The 26,218-nt window shown below is 46.1% G+C and overlaps 1 protein-coding gene across 2 annotated transcripts in view; it reads right to left on the reverse strand.

The window, feature by feature from the left end:
- The window catches only part of MAN2C1 (mannosidase alpha class 2C member 1), a 31,547-nt gene that overhangs the window by 4,122 nt on the left and 1,207 nt on the right, over positions 1-26,218 (reverse strand). For both annotated transcript variants that reach the window (XM_053402383.1, XM_053402384.1), the window contains exons 2-21: positions 24,686-24,811; positions 23,756-23,879; positions 22,094-22,164; positions 21,690-21,867; positions 18,558-18,747; positions 18,001-18,107; positions 15,866-15,976; positions 15,297-15,389; positions 14,366-14,482; positions 12,317-12,412; positions 10,439-10,584; positions 9,692-9,815; positions 9,066-9,187; positions 7,862-7,947; positions 6,512-6,682; positions 6,106-6,188; positions 4,470-4,564; positions 4,281-4,385; positions 3,448-3,604; positions 648-791 (exon numbers count right to left, since the gene is read on the reverse strand). In XM_053402383.1, coding sequence (XP_053258358.1) covers positions 648-791; positions 3,448-3,604; positions 4,281-4,385; positions 4,470-4,564; positions 6,106-6,188; positions 6,512-6,682; positions 7,862-7,947; positions 9,066-9,187; positions 9,692-9,815; positions 10,439-10,584; positions 12,317-12,412; positions 14,366-14,482; positions 15,297-15,389; positions 15,866-15,976; positions 18,001-18,107; positions 18,558-18,747; positions 21,690-21,867; positions 22,094-22,164; positions 23,756-23,879; positions 24,686-24,811 — 2,446 coding nt within the window. The remainder of the gene's footprint in view (positions 1-647; positions 792-3,447; positions 3,605-4,280; positions 4,386-4,469; positions 4,565-6,105; positions 6,189-6,511; positions 6,683-7,861; positions 7,948-9,065; positions 9,188-9,691; positions 9,816-10,438; positions 10,585-12,316; positions 12,413-14,365; positions 14,483-15,296; positions 15,390-15,865; positions 15,977-18,000; positions 18,108-18,557; positions 18,748-21,689; positions 21,868-22,093; positions 22,165-23,755; positions 23,880-24,685; positions 24,812-26,218) is intronic.

The raw sequence follows: 26,218 nt of genomic DNA on the forward strand, positions 1-26,218 counted from the left end.
GGAAGTGAAACTGAACTTCAATAAAGACTTTTATACTGGAGAAAGAAGCAGCGTTGGTCTTGTGTGAGCTGGGACCTTGGGCAGCGCTGACACCTGTGTTTTTAAAACTAGAATTCCTAAGGTATATTAACCAGAACTGTGTTTTTTTTAAAGCACTGGGGAGGGTGGATATACACACACATAATTAAGGTGCCTCTGAGCATATGCTCAGCCCAGGGATTGTGTTTTCAGTGCCAGGCCTGAGGTCACAGTCCTTTCGCCCAGTTCAAGGGTCTTCCAAAGCCCTGAACAACTTAGGTCCAGGTAACTCAGGGATTGCCTGAACCCTTCTATCCCAGTTTGATCACAGAGTTCACCTGCAAGAGCGTCGTTGCTTGTTCTCTGCAGAACTCATTTGGCAACAGCAGGAAACAGAGCCTTTGGTGCCATTGGCCTGGTCCTGCAGAACTCTTTGCCATGAGATTTAGCAGGTGCCTCCTGTGCCAACTTTGAAACGCCTGCTGAAAACTCTTCTGAATTTATGGAACCAAGGGGGCAGTGGCCCAAAAATATTTGGGAACCACTGGTGTAAACGGTTGAAAAACAGAAAGGTTGACAGCCACCCAGCAATACCTATCTTGGCCAGGAGTCTGCGGTCAGATTCTCACCTCAAACCGAGCCCAGTCCCAAGAGGTGTTCCAGTGCGTCGGCCTCTGAAGATGGCCAAACTGTATCTCATATGTGGCATTGGGGCTCCGGACCTTGGCAGGGAATTCCACCTTGAGGAACTTATGAGCCTCATTCCAGTCAACCTGTGGATCCAGCAAGACGTGTAGCGTATCAGAGGAGAAAAGGTGCCTTCTTCTCCACCCTATCCACAATCTCAAGTTTATTATTATTATTATTATTATTATTATTAACATATAAAACGCATACATTCTCCAAGTTTATTTGGAGGCTCCCCTGCTCTAGGAACTTCCATGTCACCAGGAAGTTTCATAACATCTACACAACCTACTAAAGCTGATGAGTCCTCCTTATTCCAGGCCAGTCCCAAACAGCAAAGAAAAGTGAAACCAAACTAAGGTAGATTTTGGGGGGCTGGTGGGATTGCTAAGAGGAATTATGAAAATATGGAGCAAGCCATTGTGTCCGCAACGAAAGCATTGCGTTGACTGGGTCTGAGTCATTGACAATAATTTCTGATGAAATCCCACAAGCCCATCTCTGCCCATCTTCTCTACTGTCCATTTTCTACGCCTAAAGCATTCTAAAACACAGACCAGGCATCCTGAGCCATAAAGATAGAAGGTAGCTTTGATGTAGCTTTGGTTAATCTTAAGATAGATCTTAAGGGCCAGGAACAGAGTTTGTGACTTCTGGGGGTACTAAATGCATTTCTTCTTGGTTCTTGTTTATTTAGCTTAACCACGTATGCATGCTTAAGCAGTAGTTAAAAGGATTTCTTCTGATCTGACTTTGTCCCACATGGTTTTTTTTGAAATGCTCAGAGGAAATCTGATTGGTTCTTACAAACACTGTGTAAAAGGTTCTTTTGTGAATAAAACGACCTGGGCCAAGGGGGGGGGGAACAGATTATTATTGGCCCTTCCTCCCAGAGTCTTGCTGGTCAAGCCACGTGTGTATTTTATTAATCAGAGTCCAATCCTTCCTCGCTTTTAGAACGCAACAGAGTTCACTGAAATGACAGGATTGGGGTGGGGTGGGGCAAGCGGAGTTCCTACTGATGCAATGTTCAAAAGGCGTATCACAGAGCCAAGCACACTAACACTAAAATGCAGTAAAATTCTGTCTCAAGAACCTAAGAGGAGCCTGGCTGCTGAATCAGGCCAGCATCCTGTTCTCACAGGGACCAAGCAGAAGCCCCAATGGGAAACTGGCAAGTAGGATTCGTGCCCAAGTAAGATTCTCTGCTCCTACAATTTCCAGCAACAATTTCCAGAAGCATTGCTGCTTCCCACAGTGGCTGGTAGCCTTTGATAGCCCTCTCCTCCAAGAAGCTGTCTTCTTGTTGTTTAGTCATTTAGTCATGTCCGACTCTTCATGACCCCCTGGACCAGAGCACACCAGGCCCTCCTGTCTTCCACTGCCTCCCGCAGTTTGATCAAACTCATGCTGGTAGCTTCGAGAACACTGTCCAACCATCTCGCCCTCTGTCCCCTTCTCCTTGTGCCCTCCATCTTTCCCAACATCAGGGACTTTCCCAGGGAGTCTTCTCTTCTCATGAGGTGGCCAAAGTATCGGAGCCTCAGCTTCACAATCTGTCCTTCCAGTGAGCACTCAGGGCTGATTTCCTTCAGAATAGATAGGTTTGATCTTCGTGCAGTCCATGGGACTCTCAATAGTCTCCTCCAGCACCAGAATTCAAAAGCATCAATTCTTCGGCAATCAACCTTCTTTATGGTCCAGCTCTCACTTCCATACATCACTACTGGGAAAACCATAGCTTTAACTATATGGACCTTTGTTGGCAAGGTGATTGTTATGAGAGAAAGAAAAAAACTTTTCTCTATGCAGTTTTTCCATCCCAGGCATAATTTTTTAAAACTTCTATCATGATGCCTCTTGTTCACCTTTTCTCTAAGCTAAAAAGTCCCAAAACGCTGCAATCTTTCATAGGCTAAGGTTATAAAACCAACCTTTGGATTTTGCACAGCAGGCCTCGTTTATAATATTTTTTTAATCAGAAATATCAAGCATTCTGAATCAACATATTTTAAACATTGCATAATAAAGGCTTGATAGTGCACCTACTTATAGCTGCTGGAATGAGCATTGCACAGTCCTAGAAAAAATTAGACTGGACCCATCTAAAGTGTGGGATATTGCCTTGCTGGAAAACGTAGTAAGCTGAGAGTCTTTAGGGGCCAGAGAAAAAGGATGATTTCATACTTGTTTGGTCTGACTTTATTTCACTTGTAAGCAACACAGCTGTCAATGTTTCCCTTTTTTAAAGGGAAATTCCCTTATTCCGAATACGATTCCTCGCAAGAAAAGGGAAAGGTTGACAGCTATGGTAAGCAAGGACCTCCCTTGGCCTACACACAAATATGGCTTATACACTGACTCAGCACATTTAATCATTTTCCTTGGTATAACAGTGTCCATGTTTTGTAACCTTGTCTTCTTTAACCATGATGCCTATGTTACAGATAGTTCCAGTTGCTACCTTCCACACATTCCCATTCTTGTGGTTTATTTATTTTGGTTTTATTTTATGTCTGTATTCGTTTGACAGTGGTCAGTAATGATATATGGACTATGTATATTGTCATCAGACCTGGTTTGCGAACACTATATTTTGCATAACCTTGTATAATCTTTTTTTGAAATAGAATTTAAAAAATATTTAATTTAAAGGGAAAAAAAGATTTACAAAACATAGACAGGTGTGGGTGTATTTAGGAGGGGGAAGAACTTCCAGAGGAGATTACAAGCATATCGAACCTGAGTCTGGAAGCGGACGTGAGGGCATGCTGCGTCCAGAATGACCTCTTGGGTAAGGACGCTCTTCTCGCTGATCTGAAGGGAGAACGTCACACTGCCCCGCAGTCCCCCTGGCTGGATGATTTCCAAGGGTTTAAGGAAATGTGCAATGGTCTTCCTGAAAGGGATATTTACAAAGAAATCATTGGCTCAGAGTTCTAGCTCAGGGGTCAGCAAACTTACTGCACCTCGGGCCGGTGTCTCCAGCGCCGATCGCGCGGTGAGCCAGAGGGCTGGGGAGCGCGTGCCCATACGCTATTTCCAGTGCACTTCCGGGTCGGAGGAGCACCGGAAATAGCTTGTGCGCATGTACACGGGCCTCCTCCGACCCGAATGTGCACCGGAAATAATGCTTGCGCATGCGCAAATAACGTTTTCCAAAAGGGTTCCAAAATGCAATAACATTCCTTACAGTGGTAAACATTGCTTACCCTGAGATACATATTTTTGAGCTATGCTGAAAATATGCAGTATTCTCAAACAAGGAAATGTGTTATTTCTTTTTATGTGAGCCCTTGCTTCTGCTTACTTGTTGTTTGGCCATTTCTCCCTACATGCTTATGATACACCTGGATATTTTTTAACAACACCTGGAAGTGCTCCAGTGGCTTAAACTAAATTGTGCCATTGGTGTGTGATTCTCTCTGACCGATTTGCAATTCCAGCTCTGTCTCAAGAGAGACTGAATGGATGCCGTAACCATTGCTGCAAAGAGAAGCTCTTCAGCATCCTTTTGTTACATACAAGAAATCTCAAGCTGCAGCGTTGTGCCAAAACGATGACAGGCAACCTACCTGGTCTCCAGGTGATAGTCCATAACGTCCCAGGCATCCCAATACAACGGAACGTCGTCAAATATCACAAACTGGTTAGCGCAGCAACCTCTGGGAACTGACTCTCTAGGGAAGAAAGCACACCCTCGGAAGAGTCAAGGAATTACATGGCTTGATTTGAGAACAAATAAAATTCAGTTCTCAAAGTACCTCTCTGGATGCATTAAGCAAAGCGATGTCACACGCCCCAGAGTATCCAGACAGACCCGGACAAGACCGTTCTGCATGATGACAGAGCCATCCACCTGCAGAGGAAGATTTAGGAACTAGATAAATGAAAAGGAATAAAAGTCGCTAGGAGGTCACTGTTAGGATATAGCTCCGTTCCACCTTAAAAGGGAACAGGCATGACTGTTGTGTGTCACATGCCTGTTTACTTCCAGCACAGTCTGCTGGGAACTTCCGTTTGGTATATTGCTTTTGCTATTGCTGTTTTGCTGGAGACGAAGGGAAGCAGACATGTTTTTTCCTTTGTTCCTGAACTATGCTGAATAAATGCTGTAAATAATGCTTACACATGTCTCTGTCTGCCATTTCCATTGTGGAGATTTAGCGTACTCGGTAGCTTCAGAAGGCTACTGAGGCTCGAGTCACTGATTAATTGATGCTGTTCCTTTTTTTTTTTTAATAAATATTTATTGGAATTTTCAAAAAATAAAGGAAAAAAAACAATTAAAAACACATAACATTTACATTTCTTACTGTCAATGACCAATTTCCTTGACTTCCCCACACCTCCCCTTCTTGTATTCCAGTTCCAACTTTTAGCTCAGCAAGTTCTTGTCCCCAAACTTTACCTTATTTTCTCTAATTCATTTTAGTTAACCAATTTTAACTTATAAACCTCAATCTTTATACATCAATACTTATTAAAAATCTTTTTCTAAGGTCGGCCCCAATTCCCTTCCCCGAATTCCCCATTTTTATGTTAGTGGCAAAACAAAATTAAATGAAACAGAATATAATTGTACACCCTTTGGATTCCCAAAGCCCCACCACCCCCTTTCCTGGTTTCGAACCCCAACAAAAGTCCATCAGTTGATGCTGTTCCATGACCTGGAGATTGCCCGGCTGCCGGCCGGTGGCTGGAGCCAGCTGGGGGCCTGCCTGATGCCCCCGTCTCCCTGGCAGCATCCCAAAGGTCACACCCTGATGCCTAAGAATAAGGGGAAACACAGGCTGCCTGGATTCACCTATCAGCTAGAGAAAGAGGGGCTCTAGCTTCTATCAGCCCCAGTGGTCAAGTGTGATGGAAGTTGTAGTACAGAACATCTAGAGAGGCAACGGGATCTCCATTCCCAAGCCATGGAATTTGCTGCACTTTCATGTAACTTATTCTATGGAGGGGCCATCCGTCCACATGCCTCCTTGTTCTGAAACTATACGATATAATCATACTTAATCAAACTTGTCTTTTTGAATGAATCCACCTACAGACAGTTTACGGTATTTTTCTTCCAATGAGGCTACCTGACAAACCCTTGAGTACCAGCAGGCCAAACTGACTAGCTCAAACGTTTCCCAAAACATTGCTCCAGACATCCTTGCTGCCATCAAAAGGTAGCAAATGAATTCCTTATTTTTTCTTTATCAGCTTCAGAAAATAATTCTGAAGGAGGGATGAGTTTGATTTGTTATTAGAGAAATATCTTTGAACGCCGTGGCCCAGAATTCCGCAACCTTGAGGCAGTCCCACCACATGTGCCCTCAGGTACCCATCATTTGATAGCCCCGCAGCATATATTATTAACTCCGGTTTCCTGGCAAAAGCCACAGAGGAGCTCACCTCTTTGGTCACTGTCACGGGATATGGAGGAGGTAAGGAATCTTGAACAACACAGTAGCCCATGCTGGGAACTGTCACCAAGGCTAAAGAGGTACAAAGGAGACAGGTTAACTTTGAAGCAGCCAAAAGACAGGTGCATTTGCTGAGGTCGAGTCCTTCTACAATCCCCTGCACCATATCTCACTCCCACCTGGGGACACAATGCATACTGAAATTAATGGACATGACTAAAATAGGTCTATTGGTTCCAGTTTTAGCATTTCTTCTTGTGAATGCAACAATCCCTTTGCTTAAGAATATTGCAAGGACTCTGTAAGGATTAGAAGCACTTTACAAACTACAATAAGAAGGACTTGCTATAAAGTAATCTATCTGTGAATCAAAAGTTTTTTAGGCCTGTTGGCACCTAAGGTCTTGGATCCTCCTGGTCCAGCTTTGGGGATGACTTCAGTTCGTTTCCACGGCAACGTGTTGACCACAAGGATGTTCCCGTTAGTCTCTTGACTGCTTGACAAAAGGCCTCCAAACAGAGACTGCACAGCGTCTTTCAGAAGTTGAGATCCAGCACTGCAAATTTCTGGGGGGAAAGGATTTCCATTAAGGGGACTTGCCCATCCAGAGTGAGCTAAGGCGGTAGCACATATTTTAAAAGGGGCAAGTGGGACCTGCAACAAAATGTTGCCGTGCAGATGGTTCCTTTCCACAGCTAGAACCTGCCCTCTTTCCGGTTACTCTGTTCCAAGTCGCCTTCTGTCCTGGTGTCACCCCCCCCCAACTGCCAGTTAGCGCTCCTTGGGTTGCTTTGGGTGCCTGCCCTCCAAGATAAAATAAAGTACAGTGGTACCTCGGGTTAAGAACTTAATTCATTCCAGAGGCCCGTTCTTATCCTGAAACTGTTCTTAACCTGAAGCACCACCTTAGCTAATGGGGCCTCCTGCTGCCGCTGCACGATTTCTGTTCTCATCCTGAAGCAAAGTTCTTAACCCGAGGTACTATTTCTAGGATAGTGGAGTCTGTAACCTGAAGCGTCTGTAACCTGAAGCGTCTGTAACCCAAGGTACCACTGTACTGGCAGAGGGAGCTGACGTTTGTCCACATACAGTTTTTCTGGGTCATGTGGCCAGCATGACTAAGCTGCTTCTGGTGAAACCAGAGTAGCGAACGGAAACACCGTTTACCTTCCCGCCACAGCGGTACCTATTTACCTACTTGCACTTTGACGTGCTTTCAAACTGCTAGGTTGGCAGGAGTTGAGACCGAACAATGGGAGCTCACTCTGTCGCGGGGATTTGAACCGCCGACCTTCTGATCAGCAAGCCCTAGGCTCTGTGGTTTAAACCACAGCGCCGCCTTGTGTCATATACTGCATAGTTTTAAATTGTATGTGTATTGCTGCTTTTATTTCTTATGCTGTATTTTATTGCAGAATGCAGATTCTAAGTGTTTTTCACAGATATGCCACAGTCCACCTGAATAAAGCTTTTGGACTACTGCTGGTCTCAGGACAAGGGTTCAGAAACCCCTGTTCCACGCTATAGTCATTCTGACAGCTCAATACCTGAAGACAAGTAGTGCTAGATTCTTAAACCCAGTAAAATATGGGCAACATGTGTCTCCCTAGGAATTAAATTCATGTGACCGGGGCTGCCACCACCAAGGCCCTGCCTCTGGGGCTGACCAATCTAACGTATACCGATAGCAGGCTGAGGAGCAGGGCCTTTTGAGGCCTCTCTCAAGGGCCAGGGTAAATTCTTACCTGAATAGTATCTCACGGCATCCTCAGCTACCAGTTGGATACAGCTGCCTGGCAAGACATCATGGAACTGATTCAGGAGGAGGAGCCTGCCACCAAAAGGGGACAAAAAATCAGGAGATCCAAAGGAAGAGAGGAACTAGCTGGCATCTATACAAAGCATGTGAGGGTCAGGGGCTCCGCCACCTTGTCACAGTCCTCAGATGGAGAGCAGGCAGGATCCGTGATAATAGTGGGGAGGGAAAAGGTGGTGGATGACCTTTCTTAGGATTTGGCCACCCTTTCTACTACTCCAACGAAGCCCAACAAGATCCCATATTCTGAACAGCACCAAATATTCACATTCAAAGTTCAAATCAAATCAAATCAAATTTTATTAAACGGTCACAGACCAGATTAACTCGTACAGCTAGTCGGCAAAGCATAACACCGGAAAAAAACAAAGGACAATTTCAATACAGACTAGGCCATAACAGCAATTTAAAATTAGACAGCATAAATAAAATTAAGTATTTGCCTTCGCCTGCATATTGGCATTGGAAAGCTCTTGTTTCCTGCGCCTAATAGCGGCTACACAGAATTTGGCAACATTGATCGTAATTTCAGGAACCTTATCTTCTACCAAGGCTCTCATACGTTGGAGTTCTGGTTCATTTTTAAGCTTTTGTAGAACTGGGGCAATAAAGGTCAGGCGTAGATCCTCGTAGTAACTACAGTGCAGCAATACATGCAGACTTGTTTCCACTTCCGATGAGCCACATGGGCAAACACGTGACTCATATGGTTTGCCCTCATATCTGCCTAGCAGCAGGGCAGAGGGCAGAACGTTAAATCTGGCCAGGGTAAAGGAGTGTCTGTACTTAGGTATTTGTAAATCAGCCAGATAATTTGCGGGTGAGAACCCTCTCCCAAAGTCTCTAATTGTGGCATGTTTATCCATTTTGCCCATATGACATTGCAGCTCTATGTCCCTAATGCGTTGAAGCACTTGACTTCTGGCTCTCTCATATCCTGCCGCTATCAAGATCTGCGGGGAGAATCCCAAGCTTCTTATCTTTTCAAACAGGGAAGCTTTCCAGGTAGAATGAAAGGTGTCTAAGAGTGTTAAAGGGGCCAAACCGGCCGGGGAAAAAATAAGTTTTAACCAGTAGTGTATCTTTAGAATCCACAACCACGCGTTGACGGGTGGTCACATTCAAAGTTGTACCTCCACAGGTGCTGAAGCTGAGCCGAAGGGTACTGGAAAGAGCTTTTCTGCGACAAAGCAAAGCTGCTCAGAACCTCAACATCGTGGAGCAAGCGCTCACACTCCCGATTCCCCTTCTTAATCTGGTTCCAAAGGGAGAAAACATTTACAGAAAACAGCAATGGAAGGAAATGATCAGACACATTGTTTTTTATGATTGCCAGTTGCTTTAAATTGTTTTTTTGTAGTGGATTTCAATGCTGTAATTAATTATTTAATTGATGATGATATCAGATACCGATAAGCAGAGATTGCAAATTGTAGCATTGCAACTCTATGTATTTGTACCCAGACCCTGCGGCCTTCCGGACCTTGTTGGACTACAACTCCCATCATTCCTGACTATTGGTTCTGCTGGAGCTGATGGGATTTGGAGTCCAACAGCAACTAGAAGGTTGTCCTTTCCTGTCTCACAAAGCAAGATAAGCAGACGCTGCGGCAACCAATGGGAGGCTTATGAGGACAAACTTCCCCCAAGTTGAGCTTCTAAGGTGATGCTGGTCTTAGAACTTCAGGAACGGAAGCTTCTGAGGACGTTTTGACTCTGAGCCAGACGACTGCCTGACTGTTTTCCTGTGCATACTAACCTGTCCGTGTGTGGTGTATGTGCCATTATGGAGCTCCAGAAACAGTTCGCCAACCCAGGTGCACAGCTGAGCCTTTTCCTTTTCCAGGGCAGTGAAAAGCCGGTCAGGTGTGGACATCTGAACCCTGCGAGAAGGAAAGAAAGAGAAACCACCAATTGTAGCAGGGGTGGGGAGAGCTTCAGGCCCAGAGACCAAATGCCTCTCCATCCAGTCCTGGGGATGCTCAAAAGGCCACACCCTCTTTCCTCCAGGCCACGCCCCTTCAATGGCCCTGCTGCGCCACCTCCTGAGGTGCAGGAAAGTGTCCTCCGACTAGGCAAATGCTCATCCGGATGCAGAGGGGAGACGCAGAGAGTTAATGAGTGTTCATCCCAATTTGTCTATGGGACATTTACAGTGGTACCTCGGGATGCGAACGGGATCCATTCCGGAGCCCCATTCGCATCCTGAATAGAACGTAAGACGTGACTGCGCATCTGCGCGTGTCACAGTTCACCGCTTCTGCGCATGCGTGTGACATCATTTTGACCGTCTGCACATATGCGAGCGGCAAAACCCGGAAGCAGAGCGCAACCCGAAAATACTTATCCTGAAGCATATTTATCCCGAGGTATGACTGTATATGGCTTCCCACAAATCTGTTATTCAGCCCATACCTTTGTGGGTCCATCTTCCTAACCACAGGAAGCCAGGCGTTACTTTCTCCTTTTTAAAGTGGGCTTGTCAGCGTAGCAAAGGGAGACTGACCTTGGCAAGCCGTCTGTGTCCTTCATCCTCCTCAGCCTGTCCAGGATCTTCTGCGTTGGGCCGCCTCCCCCGTCTCCGAAGCCAAAGAGAGCGGCACTGTGGTTGACACGGCCCCTGTCCCTGTTGTTCTTCACCGTTTTTAACATCTAGGGCAGAGGCAACAACGTGATGACGTGACCTCTTTTCGGAGGGAATGTTTATTTATTTTATTCACAAGATTCACATGCAGCTCCATTGTAAAAGAAAAGTTTGCAAGAATATAAGAGAAAACATTAACATTATTGCATTAGAAAAACTCAGTTAAAACAGGCATTTTTTAAATATTCAAAATATTATTAAAAAGAAATAAAGACCCACGTATCTTCTACATTTCTGGATAGGTAAAGGTACCCCTGCCCATCAGGGCCAGTCGTGTCCGACTCTAGGGTTGCGCACTCATCTCGCTCAAGAGGCCGGGAGCCAGCGCTGTCCGCAGACACTTCCGGGTCACGTGGCCAGCGTGACTAAGCTGCATCTGGCGAGCCAGCACCAGCGCAGCACACGGAAATGCCGTTTACCTTCCCGCTAGAAAGCAGTCCCTATTTATCTACTTGCACTTAGGGGTGCTTTCGAACTGCTAGGTGGGCAGGAGCTGGGACCGAACGACGGGAGCTCACCCCGCCGTGGGGATTCGAACCGCCGACCTTTCGATCGGCAGGTCCTAGGCTCTGTGGTTTAACCCACAGCGCCACCCGCGTCCCAACATTTCTGGATAGGCTTTCCCAAATAAAAATCTCTTAAGCAGGCACTGAAAATAGCACAATTAAGGTTGCTTGCCTGGTGTCAGGAGGCACTATGGTTGATCCCCACTGTCAGGGAACTGCCATCGGAACGGGGGGGGGGGGGAGGCAGGGTTGGGATACAGAGAGCCTCCGAAGCTCCTGATGAGCAGTTCCTCTTCCAGTGACAGGAAACGCCAGCCAAGCAAGGAAAGGGCTCGAGGATGCTGCTGAGAGCCCCAGCGCCTCACCTCGCCAGGCTGGCCAGGAGGGACGCACGCCACTTCCATCGCCCAGCTTGCGCAGAGGGGTGAAACGCAATGAGGGGAGGAGGAGGCTTGGGGGGCTGAAGTTCTTATGTTGGGGGAGAAGCCAGCAGGGGCCACTCCCAGATTCTGCAAGTGACTAAGACAGACATGAACTTTGTAGATCTGCACTGTAAATAGTTTGCACGATAAAACCTGTAAAAGACAGGTACGGAGTCCTGCCTGGTTACTCGTGAGCAACCAGCAGCAGCATCTGACACACACCACACACGCAAAGCACCGAAGTGAAGGACATGAGGCAGGAGTTGGTAACGCAGGTGAGCTGCAAGCAAGCTGCCAGCCAGCTCTGTGGGGGCTCCTTTTATTGACACAATATGCAAACCCAGGCAGATACATTTTGGGCTGTGACCTTTACACATCTTCCCGTCCCGAGATCGTGGGGTGGTACAAAGTTATTTTGGCACCTGTTTCCACCGCGTCATTTTCCCCTTGCACAGTGTAGGACGAAGGAGACAAAGGTCTCAGAGACAAAGGTCACAGACAGGACACTGCAGACTACTGAGACCGCAAAAGGTTAGACAGAGGGCAAGATGTTCAGACAGCCCTGGCTTTATCTGTGAGGGGGAGTATGCTCCGCACCCAGCGATCATTCCTACAAAGCACATTTAAAGCGCATGGCTCCCCTCACAGGGGGTACAATTCCCAGCACCTTGGAGAAGCTATGGTTTTCAGGTCATTTAGTCCATTCCCTTGCAATGTATTCCTTGCAGTTGCCGGTCTTCAGAAGTGATAGAAACCCCACCCCAACTTGGCCTTCACTTCCTTCTTCCGGGGGGCAAGTGGCCCTCACTCACCTCCTCCACACGACCAGCCAGCCCATAGGAATCTGCGGGTGGGAAGTGGGCTAAAACCTGGGACCCGTCAATGCCTTCCCAGACAAAGGTGTTGTGCTGCAAGAGAAGATCATGGCCCATAGTCAATGTCTGGGGTTCCCACAGTAAGTGCTCCAGCCCCCTGGGAGGCGGTGGGACTACCTAGGGGGTGCTAAGAGGCAAGGGGGCTGCAGGGGGTGGGGCCCCTCCGAGGGCCACTGATCGTGTTTAAAGATTTACAGTATTTTTCGCTCCATAAGACGCACTTTTTCCCTCCTAAAAAGTAAGGGAAAATTTGTGTGTGTCTTATGGAGCAAATGCAGGGGGGAGGCGGGCAGGAAAAGCCCCCAAGAGCTGCACACAGGCTCCACACGGCTCTTGCGGGCTTTTCCCCAGGAGGGAGAAGGGACTGACGCGGCCAGTCAGTCCCTTCTCCCTCCTCGTAGAAAAGCCCGCAGGAGCTGTGCGCTCCTTAAAGGGTGCGTGGCTCCTGTGGGCTTTTCTACGAGGTGGGGGAATTCCCGCAAAAGTGTGCTAAAGCCGTCCACTCTTTAAAGGGCAGCCTCTCCGCTGCTCTTTGGGGCTGGGGGGGGGGGTGTGGAAATAAAATTTCTTTCTTGATTTCCCCCTCTAAAAACTAGGTGCGCCTTATGGTCAGGTGCGCCTCATGGAGCAAAAAATACGGTACTATTCTTATCGCTCGCAGAGCTTTTCCCTTTTCAGTTGTGAGTTACCACAAGAGGGCCCGTTATGGGTAACAGCTATTGATTTTCTTACAAACTAGCTACTGGTCATCTGTGGTGGGCGAAGGTTTGTGTGTGTTTGGTAAGTAGTTATATATAAACATTTTATGCTATAAATCTCCTTCACCTGTATGTTTTCGTTAGCAAGAGTTTGTAAAAAATATTTTTCGTGCAATAGTCTTTTTTTCTAATCGACTTAAGAAAATTATACAGACAGCAAGACTTAAGAAAATTATACAGACGAAGAAGTCTAAGTTAACATTGCCTTCTACCGATAAGAAATAATAATAACTATTACAATAATGAAAATACTAAAAATAGATTTACTTCCCCTTTCGAACTTCTATTCTGGTTACAATATATTACTATTCTATAAAAATCTATTATACGCTTTGCTGTCCCATATATTATTTTATTTCCCAAATTCAACCTAACCCTCCCCCCTCCCCACTGCTTCCCTTCACCTGTGTGAGATCTCCCCAACATAATATTTTTCGTGCAATAGTCTTTGTTATATTTCTTAGCTGCAATATTATATCACAGCATATATTTATTTTTTGAATACACGTGCAATTAATTGTTACTGTTTTGAATTTAACTGTGTTACTACCTTCCTTAGTGGGTCGTGCAAACCGCTATTCTGAATAATGTTTTTTGAAGGGGAGACATTGAGGATGAGTTTATGGAACCAAGCGGGTGGGAATAGCTGATTTAGCCCTATGTCCAAACCCTAAACTGTGGTTAATCTTAACGACTGTTGGTGGTGGCAGCAGGGGGAGCCAGCTTCATAAACAATGGCTTGAATAATCCTATGATGCTACTGGGCAGATTTCAACTGAGCAAGAACGCGCACCTGGGCACTCCTTTCAAGCAATGAAAGGAAAAGCTATTTCTTGCTCAATCTAAACCATGGGTAAGCAAACTAAGGCCCGGGGGCTGGATCCGGCCCAATCACCTTCTAAATCCAGCCCGTGGACAGTCCAGGGATCAGTGTGTTTTTACATCAGTAGAATGTGTCCTTTTATTTAAAATGCATCTCTGGGTTATTTGCGGGGCCTGCCTGGTGTTTTACATGAGTAGAATGTGTGCTTTTATTTAAAATGCATCTCTGGTTTATTTGTGGGGCATAGGAATTCGTTCATTTCCCCCCCCCCAAAAAAAATATAGTCCGGCCCCCCCGCAAGGTCTGAGATTCAGTAGACCGACCCCTGCTGAAAAAGTTTGCTGACCCCTGAAATTTCTAAACTATTACACTTTTTCTTGACTGAGAAACAGCAAAACAACTCACCGGGAAAGTGTTCACGAGGTTCCAGCTAAGCTTTTGCGTTAGAAACCGGTGGATCCCGCAGCCGTTCATCACTTGGGGCAGCTGCGCAGAGTAGCCAAACGTGTCTGGCAACCAGAACTGATTGTGCAGGAGAGAAACAGATGAAAGAAACAGCAAATGATATGATGGCTGCCCTGCTGGCCAGACAACAGGTCCATCTCACCCAGCAGTCTGGTTCAAGCAGTGATCCAGCAGATGCCCAGGACAACCTCACTGGTTAGGATGCAGGAGAGGGCCTTGTTGGTGGTGGCTCCTCTCAGGCTTTGGAAATCCCTTCCTAGAGAGGCTGAACTGGTTCCCTCCTTGACCTTCTGCTGGTAGGTGGAGACTATTCAACTGCTTCGGGAAACTAACCATTTTTTTAAAGAAAAGTGCTTTTAAATAATGCTGTGCTATTGTTACTATATGTACTTTAATAGGTCTGTTTTTATGCCAGGTTTTTTCAGTTTTTGATTATTATTTTCTTTTTTATTAATAAAAAAAAATAAACCAAAGAGAGAGAACAGAAATAAATGCTGTTGAAAGCAGTATAAGTTCATGATCATTGAACTTGTTGACTTAAAACATTGCCCATTTTCCCACATACTTGTTAGGCTGGTTTGTATATATTCTTTTGTAATAAGTTAGCTTAGTCATAGCAACTATAAACAGGAGCTCACTCCGTCGTGGGGATTCGAACTGCCAACCTTCTGATCGGCAAGTCCTAGTTAAACCACAGAGCCACCCGTGTCCCCTTTACCTTTACCTATAATTTAATTACTTTTGAACCATTGCCTTTGAGGGGTGCCCTAAGGGCCAGACTGAGAGGGATTGAGGGCTGCATTTTGCCCCCATGCCTGAAGTTCCCCCCGCCCTGGGACCAAAGGACATGTCTGGGGCTGGGAGCACTTACCTCCAAGCAAAGCTTCCCAAACTCCTTCTGGAAGAACCGCTGTCCCTGCAGGAACTGACGAACCATGGATTCTCCACTTGGAAGATTGCCGTCCTGGGGGAAAATCGCAAGCCTGTAACCCTATGCAGGAAGCTTAAGCCCATCACTCTTTCCTACCCCCCTCCACCTGCACAGATTGGCAGCGTTCTTCACGGGAGCAATTGCCCATCCCAGAAAAACTAGTGCTCCATCTAAGAATTCTGGGCTCTAGCAGCCCGAGAGAAGATCAAGAGGTATGGGCCATAGAGTACAATGAGATTCTTTTCAGGGTTGGCCAACGTGGTGCCCTCTAGATGGGTGCACTGTTAATGCCCATCATCAGTGACCAAGGGCCATGCTGGCCAAGGCTGCTGGGAATTGGTGTATGGAAACATTTGCAGGTCACCACATTGGCTACCCGGCTAGAAATCTGAGCTATAAAGAAGTTCAGTTCAACACTTGGAACACAGGCAGAAGGTGAGATTTTTGCCCATTCTGGCCTCCGGTCGCCTGTGCGGCCCAGCTACTGAGAAGGGGACTTGCCTTCTTACCATTTCCACCCAGGTGCCCCCAACAGGAATAAAACGCCCTTCTTTTGCAAACTTCTGAATTGTAGAGTACAACCCGGGGTACCAGTTCTTCACCCATTCAAACTGCTGAGCCTGCATTGAAAATGGCAAACACATTCATTTATTTATTTCATTAATTTACACACCACTTCGTTGTAAAAAAAAATAAAAATCCTCAAAGTGATTTAGGAAGAGAATACAACAATAAAAATCAAGTAAAGGCAACTCTTTAAAACATTCACAAAACAAAATCAGCAAGAAACTAAAAACACATTAGAACACGCACCTACATTCTACACATCTGGGCAGGCTCTACTAAACAAAAACGTTTTTAGGAGGCATTGAAAGAAAGAAGTGAAGGTGTCTGCCTGATGTCAATAGGCAGGGAGTTCTGAAGTGTAAATGCGGCCACACTATATGTTTCAGATCTTACAATGTGAAACAGGTATTATGTGGCACCTGTAACGTAAATGTAATATAATGAAAAGTGGTCATCCTGTACCCACACCTGCAACTTGTGTGCGAAAAAGAAGTGCTACCATCTAGATTTGGAGAAATGTGACTCTAAAAATTTGAGCTAAGAATCAATGTGCCCCTCACTTATTAAACACAGATCAGTCAGAGTGCTTGCAACTTTTCAGTTCTCCAGGACCATAGAATAGTAGAACCAGGAGAGCAGCGTTTCATTTTGTATTTAGTTCCTTCATCAGAAATTATTTTTCATTAGCAATAATGTCTCTAGTCATAAAGGTAAAGGTAAAGGTAAAGGTACCCCTGCCCGTATGGGCCAGTCTTGAAAGACTCTGGGGTTGTGCGCCCATCTCACTCAAGAGGCCGGGGGCCAGCGCTGTCCGCAGACACTTCCGGGTCACGTGGCCAACGTGACATCGCTGCTCTGGCGAGCCAGCGCAGCACATGGAAACGCCGTTTACCTTCCCGCTGGTAAGCAGTCCCTATTTATCTACTTGCACCCGGGGGTGCTTTCGAACTGCTAGGTTGGCAGGCGCTGGGACTGAGCAGCGGGAGCGCACCCCGCCGCGGGGATTCGAACTGCCGACCTTTCGATCGGCAAGTCCTAGGCGCTGAGGCTTTTACCCACAGCGCCACCAGCGTCCCCGTCTCTAGTCATACCAGGTGGGAAATATCTGTGTGGAACATTCACCACCATTTGCAATACAAACGCCCATGTTTTAGTTGATTAAATACAGTGGTTCCTTGGTTTATGAACTTAATCTGTTCTGGAAGTCCGTTCTTAAACCAAAGCATTCTTAAACCAAGGCGTGCTTTCCCATAGCAGCGGGAGACTCAATTTACACTCAACAGGAAGCGGAACATGTTCTTCTTCCAAGGCAATGTTCACAAACCAAAACACCTACTTCCGGGTTTGCAGCGTTCTTAATCCAAGTTGTTCATAAACTAAGCTGTTCTTAAACAAAGGTAAAGGTACCCCTGACCATTAGGTCCAGTCGTGGCCGACTCTGGGGTTGCAGCGCTCATCTCGCTTTATTGGCCGAGGGAGCCAGTGTACAGCTTCCGGGTCATGTGGCCAGCATGACTAAGCCGCTTCTGGCAAACCAGAGCAGCTCACAAAAATGCCGTTTACCTTCCCGCCAGAGTGGTACCTATTTATCTACTTGCACTTTGACATGCTTTCGAACTGCTAGGTTGGCAGGAGCAGGGACCGAGCAACGGGAGCTCACCCTGTCATGGGGATTCAACCGTCGACCTTCTGATCAGCAAGTCCTAGGCTCTGTGGTTTAACCCACAGCGCCACCCGCGTCCCTTAAACCAAGGTACCACTGTATTTAATCAACTAAAACATGGGTGTTTGATCACTAGCTCCTTGGAACCAGCCTGCAGCCCCTCTGCCTCAGTCCCACCCGACACAAGGCAATCAGGTTAATGTGAGCAGGGGAAGAGTCCCATTCATGCAAACAGGACATAGTCGTAATCTGCATTGCTGCTGGCAAGCTGTGGCTGGATATGTGTGAGTGGGGCCTCTATGTGGCTTTGGCCCTGCTCACCACTGGCATGTAGCCCCGGAAGCTGACCCACGAGGAAACACAGCCCTTGACCTAAACTAGACCCCTTCCCATGCATAGACATATTAATAATACCTGTGAGCAAACAAAGGTGAACTCCGGGTTCTTCTCCATCAGGCGTATGACAGTCACCCAGCTGCGAGCACATTTACGGATCGTCTCATCGTAAGGCCACAGCCAAGCTAAGAGGACAATTGCAGGCAGGAGCTGGTTTATTCATTTATGATGCCCACGTGGCCTATGGCGGTCACAATCCTAGCTTGCCCGGCCCCATAGCAGAAGAGACAGGAAATAAGCCTCTCACATGGCATTCAGAAGAAATCAGAATCTTGTCAGTCGCATGCATGACTAGACAGGCAAACCATCTCCCTGCTGCCATGTCCGTCTGGCAACTGAAAGACTAAGAGTTCTGGCAGGCTGCTGCTGTGCTGTAAGTCTACACCTTTCTTTAAAGCACTAGAACCGGTCATTCTGATGTTTTTGGCCTCCTTATTTGGTATCCCTGCATCCCACCTCTCCCACAAGTCCTCTGTTGGGCCTGCGGTTCAGAACAACCAACCGCCACCACCCACTTCAGCCACTACTGCTGGTGCCTTCCCTACAACGCTGTGCTAAAATGCACTTCCCGTTACCGGAATCAATGTGGCAATGGCCCATCGCGTGGATGACATGCTGACTCTCTCCATTCTTTTGACCAAAGACGGAGCAGGCAAGTTTGTGAACTGCAGCAAAAGTCGATGGGTTGGCAACATCGCACAGGTTAACCATCCGATTGGCTGTGTAAAGTGCCTGGAAGCTCCGCTGATTTTCCTCCCCAAGAAGCTGCGTAACAGGAAAACATTAATCATATGCTGGCAAAATATGTCGTCCACACAAGCCTATACCAAGGACTGTTAGGTATTTGTTTTGTATATACCACTAAATCACAAAACATATCAATGCAGTTTACAACATCAAATGGTAAAAACCATACAATAAAAGCACAAAAATATTTTAAGTTAAAAGCAATAATAATAAATTTTATTTATGCCCCGCCCTCCTTAGCCAAGACTGGGCTCAGGGCGGCTAACACTAGATATAAAAACAATTAATTGAAATAAAACTTTAAAACAATATTAAAATACAACATTAAAATGCAGCCTCCTTTCAGGTCTCATGAGACAGAGCGTTCCACCAGGCCGGAGCCAGTGTTGAAAAGGCCCTGGCTCTGGTAGAGGTAATCTGACTTCCTCAGGGCCTGGGACCTCTAGGGTGTTACTATTTATGGACCTTAAGGTCCTCTGTGGGGCATACCGGGAGAGGCGGTCCCATAGGTACGAGGGTCCTAGGCCATGAAGGGCTTTAAAGGTCAAAACCAGCACCTTAAATCTGACCCTGTACTCCACTGGAGGCCAGTGCAGCTGAAAAAGCACTGGGTGAATATGCTCCCATGGCAGGGACCCCGTGAGGAGCCTCGCTGCAGCATTCTGCACCCGCTGGAGTTTGTGGGACAGCAACAAAAAAGAAAGGCTAAAGGTAAGCATCAACAAACCATTGTGGGAGAAGTATTCTTAATTGCCTGCGTAGGCCTGGCAGGAAAAGAATAAAAAATTCAGCAGGTGTTTAAAAGTTGGCACAGAAGACACTCACTGAACCTCTATTGGCAGGGAGTTCCACAGGCTGGGGCCAGTGGCACTAAAGGCTTGGTTTCTCACTGTTGTCAAAAAGCTTTGCCAACTTGGAGAAAGAGCAAGGATGCTCCTAAAGATTATCTCAGTGACTGAGCTGAGATATAAAGGTTCAGGCCTGAGGTACCCTGGACCTAAGCTGTTCAGGGAGACCAAGTCCCAAATACAACATTAAAGGCAGCAGCACTTGCCATATTCTGACACTTAGTGCAGGCTGCCTAAAGATGCCAAACCACAATGTACTATTTTCTAAGTCCATGGCTCAATATGTTAAGAAGCAAACAGTGGGACTTGTGTGCAAGCAAGCATATGCACAGACTGTAACTAAACACCCAATCCAAGCTCATGTGTGATGTGTGAATTCACAAAATATGGGGAAAGCAACTGTTCTGCATGCAGAAGGTCCCAGATTCAATCCTTGGCAGGTAGGGCTAGGAATGTACTTTGACTGAAACCCTGGAGAGCCACCTCCAGACATCAGAGACCATCCTGAACTGAATGGACCCAAGATGCCCGCAGTTGCTTCGGGCATTCACAAACCTCTAATTGATTAGAGCAATGGTTCCCAGAGTAGGCAGTACTGGTCAGGGCTGGCCCAGCCATGAAGCAGACAGAGGAACTGAGCCCGCCCCACTGGTGCTTCAGCGGAGGCAGCAAGGGGGAGGGTGTGGGGCACAAACACAAGGCGGCACCTTCCTGCTTTGCCTCAGGCTATGAAACGGGATGGGCTACCCCTTTCCCTGGGGGTAGCAGTGGGATTATTTTGGGGGGGGGGGCTAAGAGGCAAGGGGCCAGCAGGGGGCTGCTAGAGGTGCAAATGATTGTCAGACATTGCGAAGCTGGTGTCTCTTGATCAATGTTGCCATTTTTGTTGAATAAATTAAACTAGTAGTTTGAACTGGATTTGAATAAATGTGCAATTGATTGCTACTGTTCCGAATTTTATTGCATTACTATTTTCCTTAGCGGGTCATGCAAAGTGCTGTTCTGAATAAGTGAACCAGTGAAGGCGGTGAAGGTCCTGTGTGAGTGTCTGGAGGCGGTTGGAGGATGGATGGCGGCTAACAGATTGAGGTTGAATCCTGACAAGACAGAAGTACTGTTCTTGGGGGACAGGAGGCGGGTGGGTGTGGAGGACTCCCTGGTCCTGAATGGGGTAACTGTGCCCCTGAAGGACCAGGTGCGCAGCCTGGGAGTCATTCTGGACTTACAGCTGTCCATGGAGGTGCAGGTCAATTATGCGTCCAGGGCAGCTGCTTACCAGCTCCATCTGGTACGCAGGCTGAGACCCTACCTGCCCGCAGACTGTCTCGCCAGACTGGTGCATGCTCTGGTTATCTCTCGCTTGGACTACTGCAATGCGCTCTATGTGGGGCTACCTTAGAAGGTGACCCGGAAACTACAACTAACCCAGAATGCGGCATCTAGACTGGTGACTGGGAGCGGCCACCAAGACCATATAACACCAGTCTTGAAAGACCTACACTGGCTCCCAGTACGTTTCCGAGCACAATTCAAAGTGTTGGTGCTGACCTTTAAAGCCATAAACAGCCTTGTTCCAGTATACCTGAAGGAGCGTCTCCACCTCCATCGTTCTGCCCGGACACTGAGGTCCAGCGCTGAGGGCCTTCTGGCAGTTCCCTCGCTGCGAAAAGCAAGGTTACAGGGAACCAGGCAGAGGGCCTTCTCGGTAGTGGCACCCGCCCTGTGGAACGCCCTCCCACCAGATATCAAAGAGAAAAATAACTAACAAACTTTTAGAAGACATCTGAAGGCAGCCCTGTTTAGGGAAGCTTTTAATGTTTAATAGGTTATTGTATTTTAGTGTTTTGTTGGAAGCCACCCAGAGTGGCTGGGGAAACCCAGCCAGATGGGTGGGGTATAAATAAGAAATTATCATTATTATTATTATTATTATTATTATTATTATTATTATTATTATAGGGTAGAGTAGGGAGCGCCGAGGGCGAGTTTACGGAACCAGGGGAGCGGTGGCCCAAAAAACTTTAGGAACAACTGAATTAGGCAATGGGGGAGGCAACTTCCTATAGTGCACAGTCAGCATCTGAAGACCAAACCAGGAAGCATAAGTTTTACCTTAGCCATGTCCAGAAGAATCTCAAAGTCTACCAGAAGTTCGTGGACCTCCCTGTTGAAGACCACCAGCTCTGCCTTCTGCAGGGAGAACGTCTTGTCAGGATCAGGTGGTGCAATCATGCTGCCTTTCCCAGCTCCAAACAGACCGTTGCAGGCAACCTCCACATACAGGGTCAAGCTAGGGAAGAGAAAAATGTCAGCAAATCCCATCAGCCATCTATCTGTTTAATCCAGGGGGAGCAAACACAGTGCCTTCCAACACTCTTCACCCTCAGCCAACACGGTCTTGACTTCTTTTTAAATGGAGAATTGCTGAAAGAAAATGGACAAAAATAGGCAACCTGACTTTCCTAGAAAAACAAAAGAGTAACTCTCTGAATGGCTAAGAGGGCTTCCTTGCTCACCTGTGGGAGTCCGTCTCCTTTAGATTATCTGTCAGAATGTAGCTGGTCTTCTCACCTTCCCGCGTCAAACCCTGTCAGATTTTGGGGAGGTGGGAGAGAGGGGATCAGAGGTAACCACTTAAATGTAACACAATAGTGGACAACACTGCCTAAAACAGAACATGTACAAAACAAATGAAATACTGTGAAAATCCCTGAAACGAGAAGTAATCGACTAGAAATATTATCTTGTGGAAATAAACTAAATAATAAAAATCAAAAAGCTTAAGGGGGAAAAATTAGAAAAACCGAAAATTGAGCAAAGCCTTAACGGGATGCCGGCTACAAACCTCGTTTCACTGAACTATTTGGTTTCCTCAGAAGAAAATAGAAAAATCATAAACTTTAAATGACCAAAATTCAAATAAAGGGGTAGAACCCCCCAAAATTCTGAAGTATTATAATCCTAGCTCAGCCTAGGTAAAGCAAAGCGCAGTAATAAAGGATTGAGGACTCAATTGTGAAAATTCTAGTGCTGCTTTTACAAAAAGGTTTAAAAACCTAAATGGCACAAATTCAAAGAAAGGAATACAAGATAAGATAAGCTGTTTTAGATTTTAAACAAAAGAACAGGGCTGAAACGCTCCCATGGTCTAGATGTTACTGTTGATCAGCATTTGAATTTGAGCCATTTAGGTTTTTAAAACTTTTTGTAAAAGATTAAAACGGAACATGGGGCATAACGTGCCAACACAATCATTGACTTGTCACTAATTATTGACAATTGAATGCTGCACAAAGATGTACACTACCTTCTTGCAAGAGCCAGTGAGGGCTTTTCAGTTGCATGGCAAGATCCGCTGCTTCTCCCTTCACACACCCTGACATATATACTAGACTCTGAACCCTTTGTGGACATTGCCAACTCCCACCAACAAAGAACTTAGCTTTGTTTTTTCAGAGAGAGAGAGAAAGAGAGAAAGAGAGAAAGAGAGAGAGAGTCGTGTGCCTTGCTTGTTTCATCTCTAGTTAAATTCAGAAGGGCAATGACAGGCCTAGACAGCATCTTGAGAAGTAGAGATGTCACCTTGCCAATAAAGGTCCGTATAGTTAAAGCCATGGTTTTCCCAGTAGTGATGTATGGAAGTGAGAGCTGGACCATAAAGAAGCCGAAGAATTGATGCTTTTGAATTTTGGTGCTGGAGAAGACTCTTGAGAGTCCCATGGACTGCAAGAAGATCAAACGCATCCATTCTTAAGGAAATCAGCCCTGAGTGCTCACTGGAAGGACAGATCATGAAGCTGAGGCTCCAGTACTTTGGCCACCTCATGAGAAGAGAAGACTCCCTGGAGAAGACACTGATGCTGGGAAAGATGGAGGGCACAAGGAGAAGGGGGCGACAGAGGACGAGATGGTTGGATAGTGTTTTCGAGGTTACCAGCATGAGTCTGACCAAACTGCGGGAGGCAGTGGAGGACAGAGGTGCCTGGCGTGTTCTGGTCCATGGGGTCATGAAGAGTCGGACACGACTAAATGACTAAACAACAACAACTAAACAAAAAAGGAGCCCATCTATCTATTTTAATTCTACTCTGTGCAAGGGGGCAGGATGGATGACTTTGATATGGTCATGAGCGCTAGCTGATCAGCACTCTGCATATCCAGATGAGGTTGTCGCTTACCTGCACAGGCTGGCCATCCCTCCAAATCATTCCCTCTCCTTCGCTTTCCCAAAGAAGGTGGACTTCCTTTCCTGTCCATTCCCTGGGGATGCTGAGATCTACTTTGAACCAGCAGGTCTGCCATCTTAGGGAAGTGACATGCACAATTTCAGGTGACTTTTAATAAATAAATAAATAAATAAATAAATACAAACAATACTTCTAATTTCTACAGGATAACTATCTCACTAGGATGGCAAGAAATGTATTAGTGTTTGCCCAACGCTTCAATCAGAAAAGGGCCCTGAAATCCCTGGCTCAACCAAAGCACACACACTTGATGTTACTTATGAGGGCCTAGGAAAAAGATAGGGCATTCAGCCTGATGTAATGGCACTCCGCTCCAGTTTGCTTTGTCCCATAGCTTTCCATAGCTGTGACTCAAGAATGTAGGGCTGGGGGAAATTCCCTGCTCAAAACTCTGGGGAGCCACTGTCAGTGTAGACAAGACTGAGCAAGACACACCGATGGTCTGACTAGTACAAGGCATCTTCCTGTGTTCCTATTATATTTTTATTTTATTAATTTATATATCATCCTTCACCCAAAGATCTCGGGGCGGTTTACAAGATAAAAATACAGGATAAAAGCACAAAATAAATAGTTAAAACATAACATTAACCCCCTCGTCCCACAAACACATTAAAAAGGCCATAGAATATTAATCAGCCCAAGGCCTGGTTAAAGAGGAATGTTTTCGTCTCGTGCCTAAAGATTTATAATGAAGGTGCTGGATGAACCTCCCTGGGGAGAGCATTCTACAAATGGGGAGCCACTGAAGAAAAGGCCATTCTCATGTTACCACCTTCCGGACATCTCATGGAGGAGGCACATGAAGAAGGGATAATTTATAAGTTCCTTTAATTCATTAGCCTCTAAGGGAATACTTACGTGCTTCCAAAACAGTCTCCAACTTTCACAGGCCTAAATTCTTGTCTGACCGCTTCGTCATATGGAATCCGCTGTGAGGTTTCAAAGCAAGAGAGAGATGCCAACGAGCAAGAAGCACCAAACAACCTGCAGTCAAACACACACCTCAGTGTCATCAGCTCTTTGATGTTTTTATGAAATTGCAGTATACAGTGGTACCTCGGGTTAAGAACTTAATTCGTTCCGGAGGTCCATTCTTAGCATGAAACTGTTCTTAACCTGAAGCACCACTTTAGCTAATGGGGCCTCTGCCTGCTGCTGCCGCTGCCGTGCGATTTCTGTTCTCATCCTGAAGCAAAGTTCTTAACCCGAGGTACTATTTCTGGGTTAGCGGAGTCTGTAACCTGAAGCGTCTGTAACCTGAGGTACCACTGTACAAGTATAATTATAAATAAATAAAATAAATCTGATGGGTCACTGTGGAGAAAAAGATGCTTGACAACTTTGCTTCAGGATGAGAACAGAAATCGCACGGCAGCGGCAGCGGTACCTTTTAAGAATGGACCTCCACAACGAATTACCGTATTTTTCGCTCTATAACACGCACCCGACCATAACACGCACGTAGTTTTTAGAGGAGGAAAATCCGTAGGCATGCCACCCGTAGGCATTTCCTCCATAACACGCACAGACATTTCCCCTTACTTTCTAGGAGGAAAAAAGTGAGTGTTATGGTGCAAAAAATACGGTAAGTTCTTAACCGGAGGTACCACTGTATTCAGAAGCAGCATTGACTCCAGCTGTGGAAGTAGAAATCAGATGGCATGTTTCACAGCAAACAGTTAAAATGGCTGGAGATCAAAATGTCCAAACTTGGGAATGCTTTAGTTGAGACATTGTAGGGGATTGGACTAGATGACCATCAGGGTCCCTTCCAACTCCATAATTCTATGATTAAGAGGATGGTGCTACAAGGGCCACTTTGAAACTCGGAACTCTCATGTAGCCTCTAACAGCAAAAGACAGGACTCTCGAAAGGCTCTTAAACTGTACAGTACATATATTGTGCTATCCTCTGGACCCAACATGGCCACAACCACCTTCTAAAAACAAATACAGTGGTGCATTGGGTTAAGTACTTAATTCGTTCCGGAGGTCCGTTCTTAACCTGAAACTGTTCTTAACCTGAAGCACCACTTTAGCTAATGGGGCCTCCTGCTGCCGCCGCGCCGCCAGAGCCCGATTTCTGTTCTTATCCTGAAGCAAAGTTCTTAACCTGAAGCACTATTTCTGGGTTAGCGGAGTCTGTAACCTGAAGCGTATGTAACCTGAAGCGTATGTAACCCAAGGTACCACTGTATGGTCACATCAAATCCCCCGTGCGGGCCAAACTGTGTGTTCTTAAGAATGTAAGAACCATGAGAAGAGTCTGCTGGATGCGGTCAATAAATAAATAAATTATTATTATTATTATTATTATTATTATTATTATTATTATTATTATTATTATTATTTATACCCCGCCCTTCCCGGTTTAAAAAGCGGGCTCAGGGC

The sequence above is a fragment of the Podarcis raffonei genome, chromosome 9 (assembly GCF_027172205.1).
Source record: "Podarcis raffonei isolate rPodRaf1 chromosome 9, rPodRaf1.pri, whole genome shotgun sequence".
NCBI lineage: Eukaryota > Metazoa > Chordata > Lepidosauria > Squamata > Lacertidae > Podarcis > Podarcis raffonei.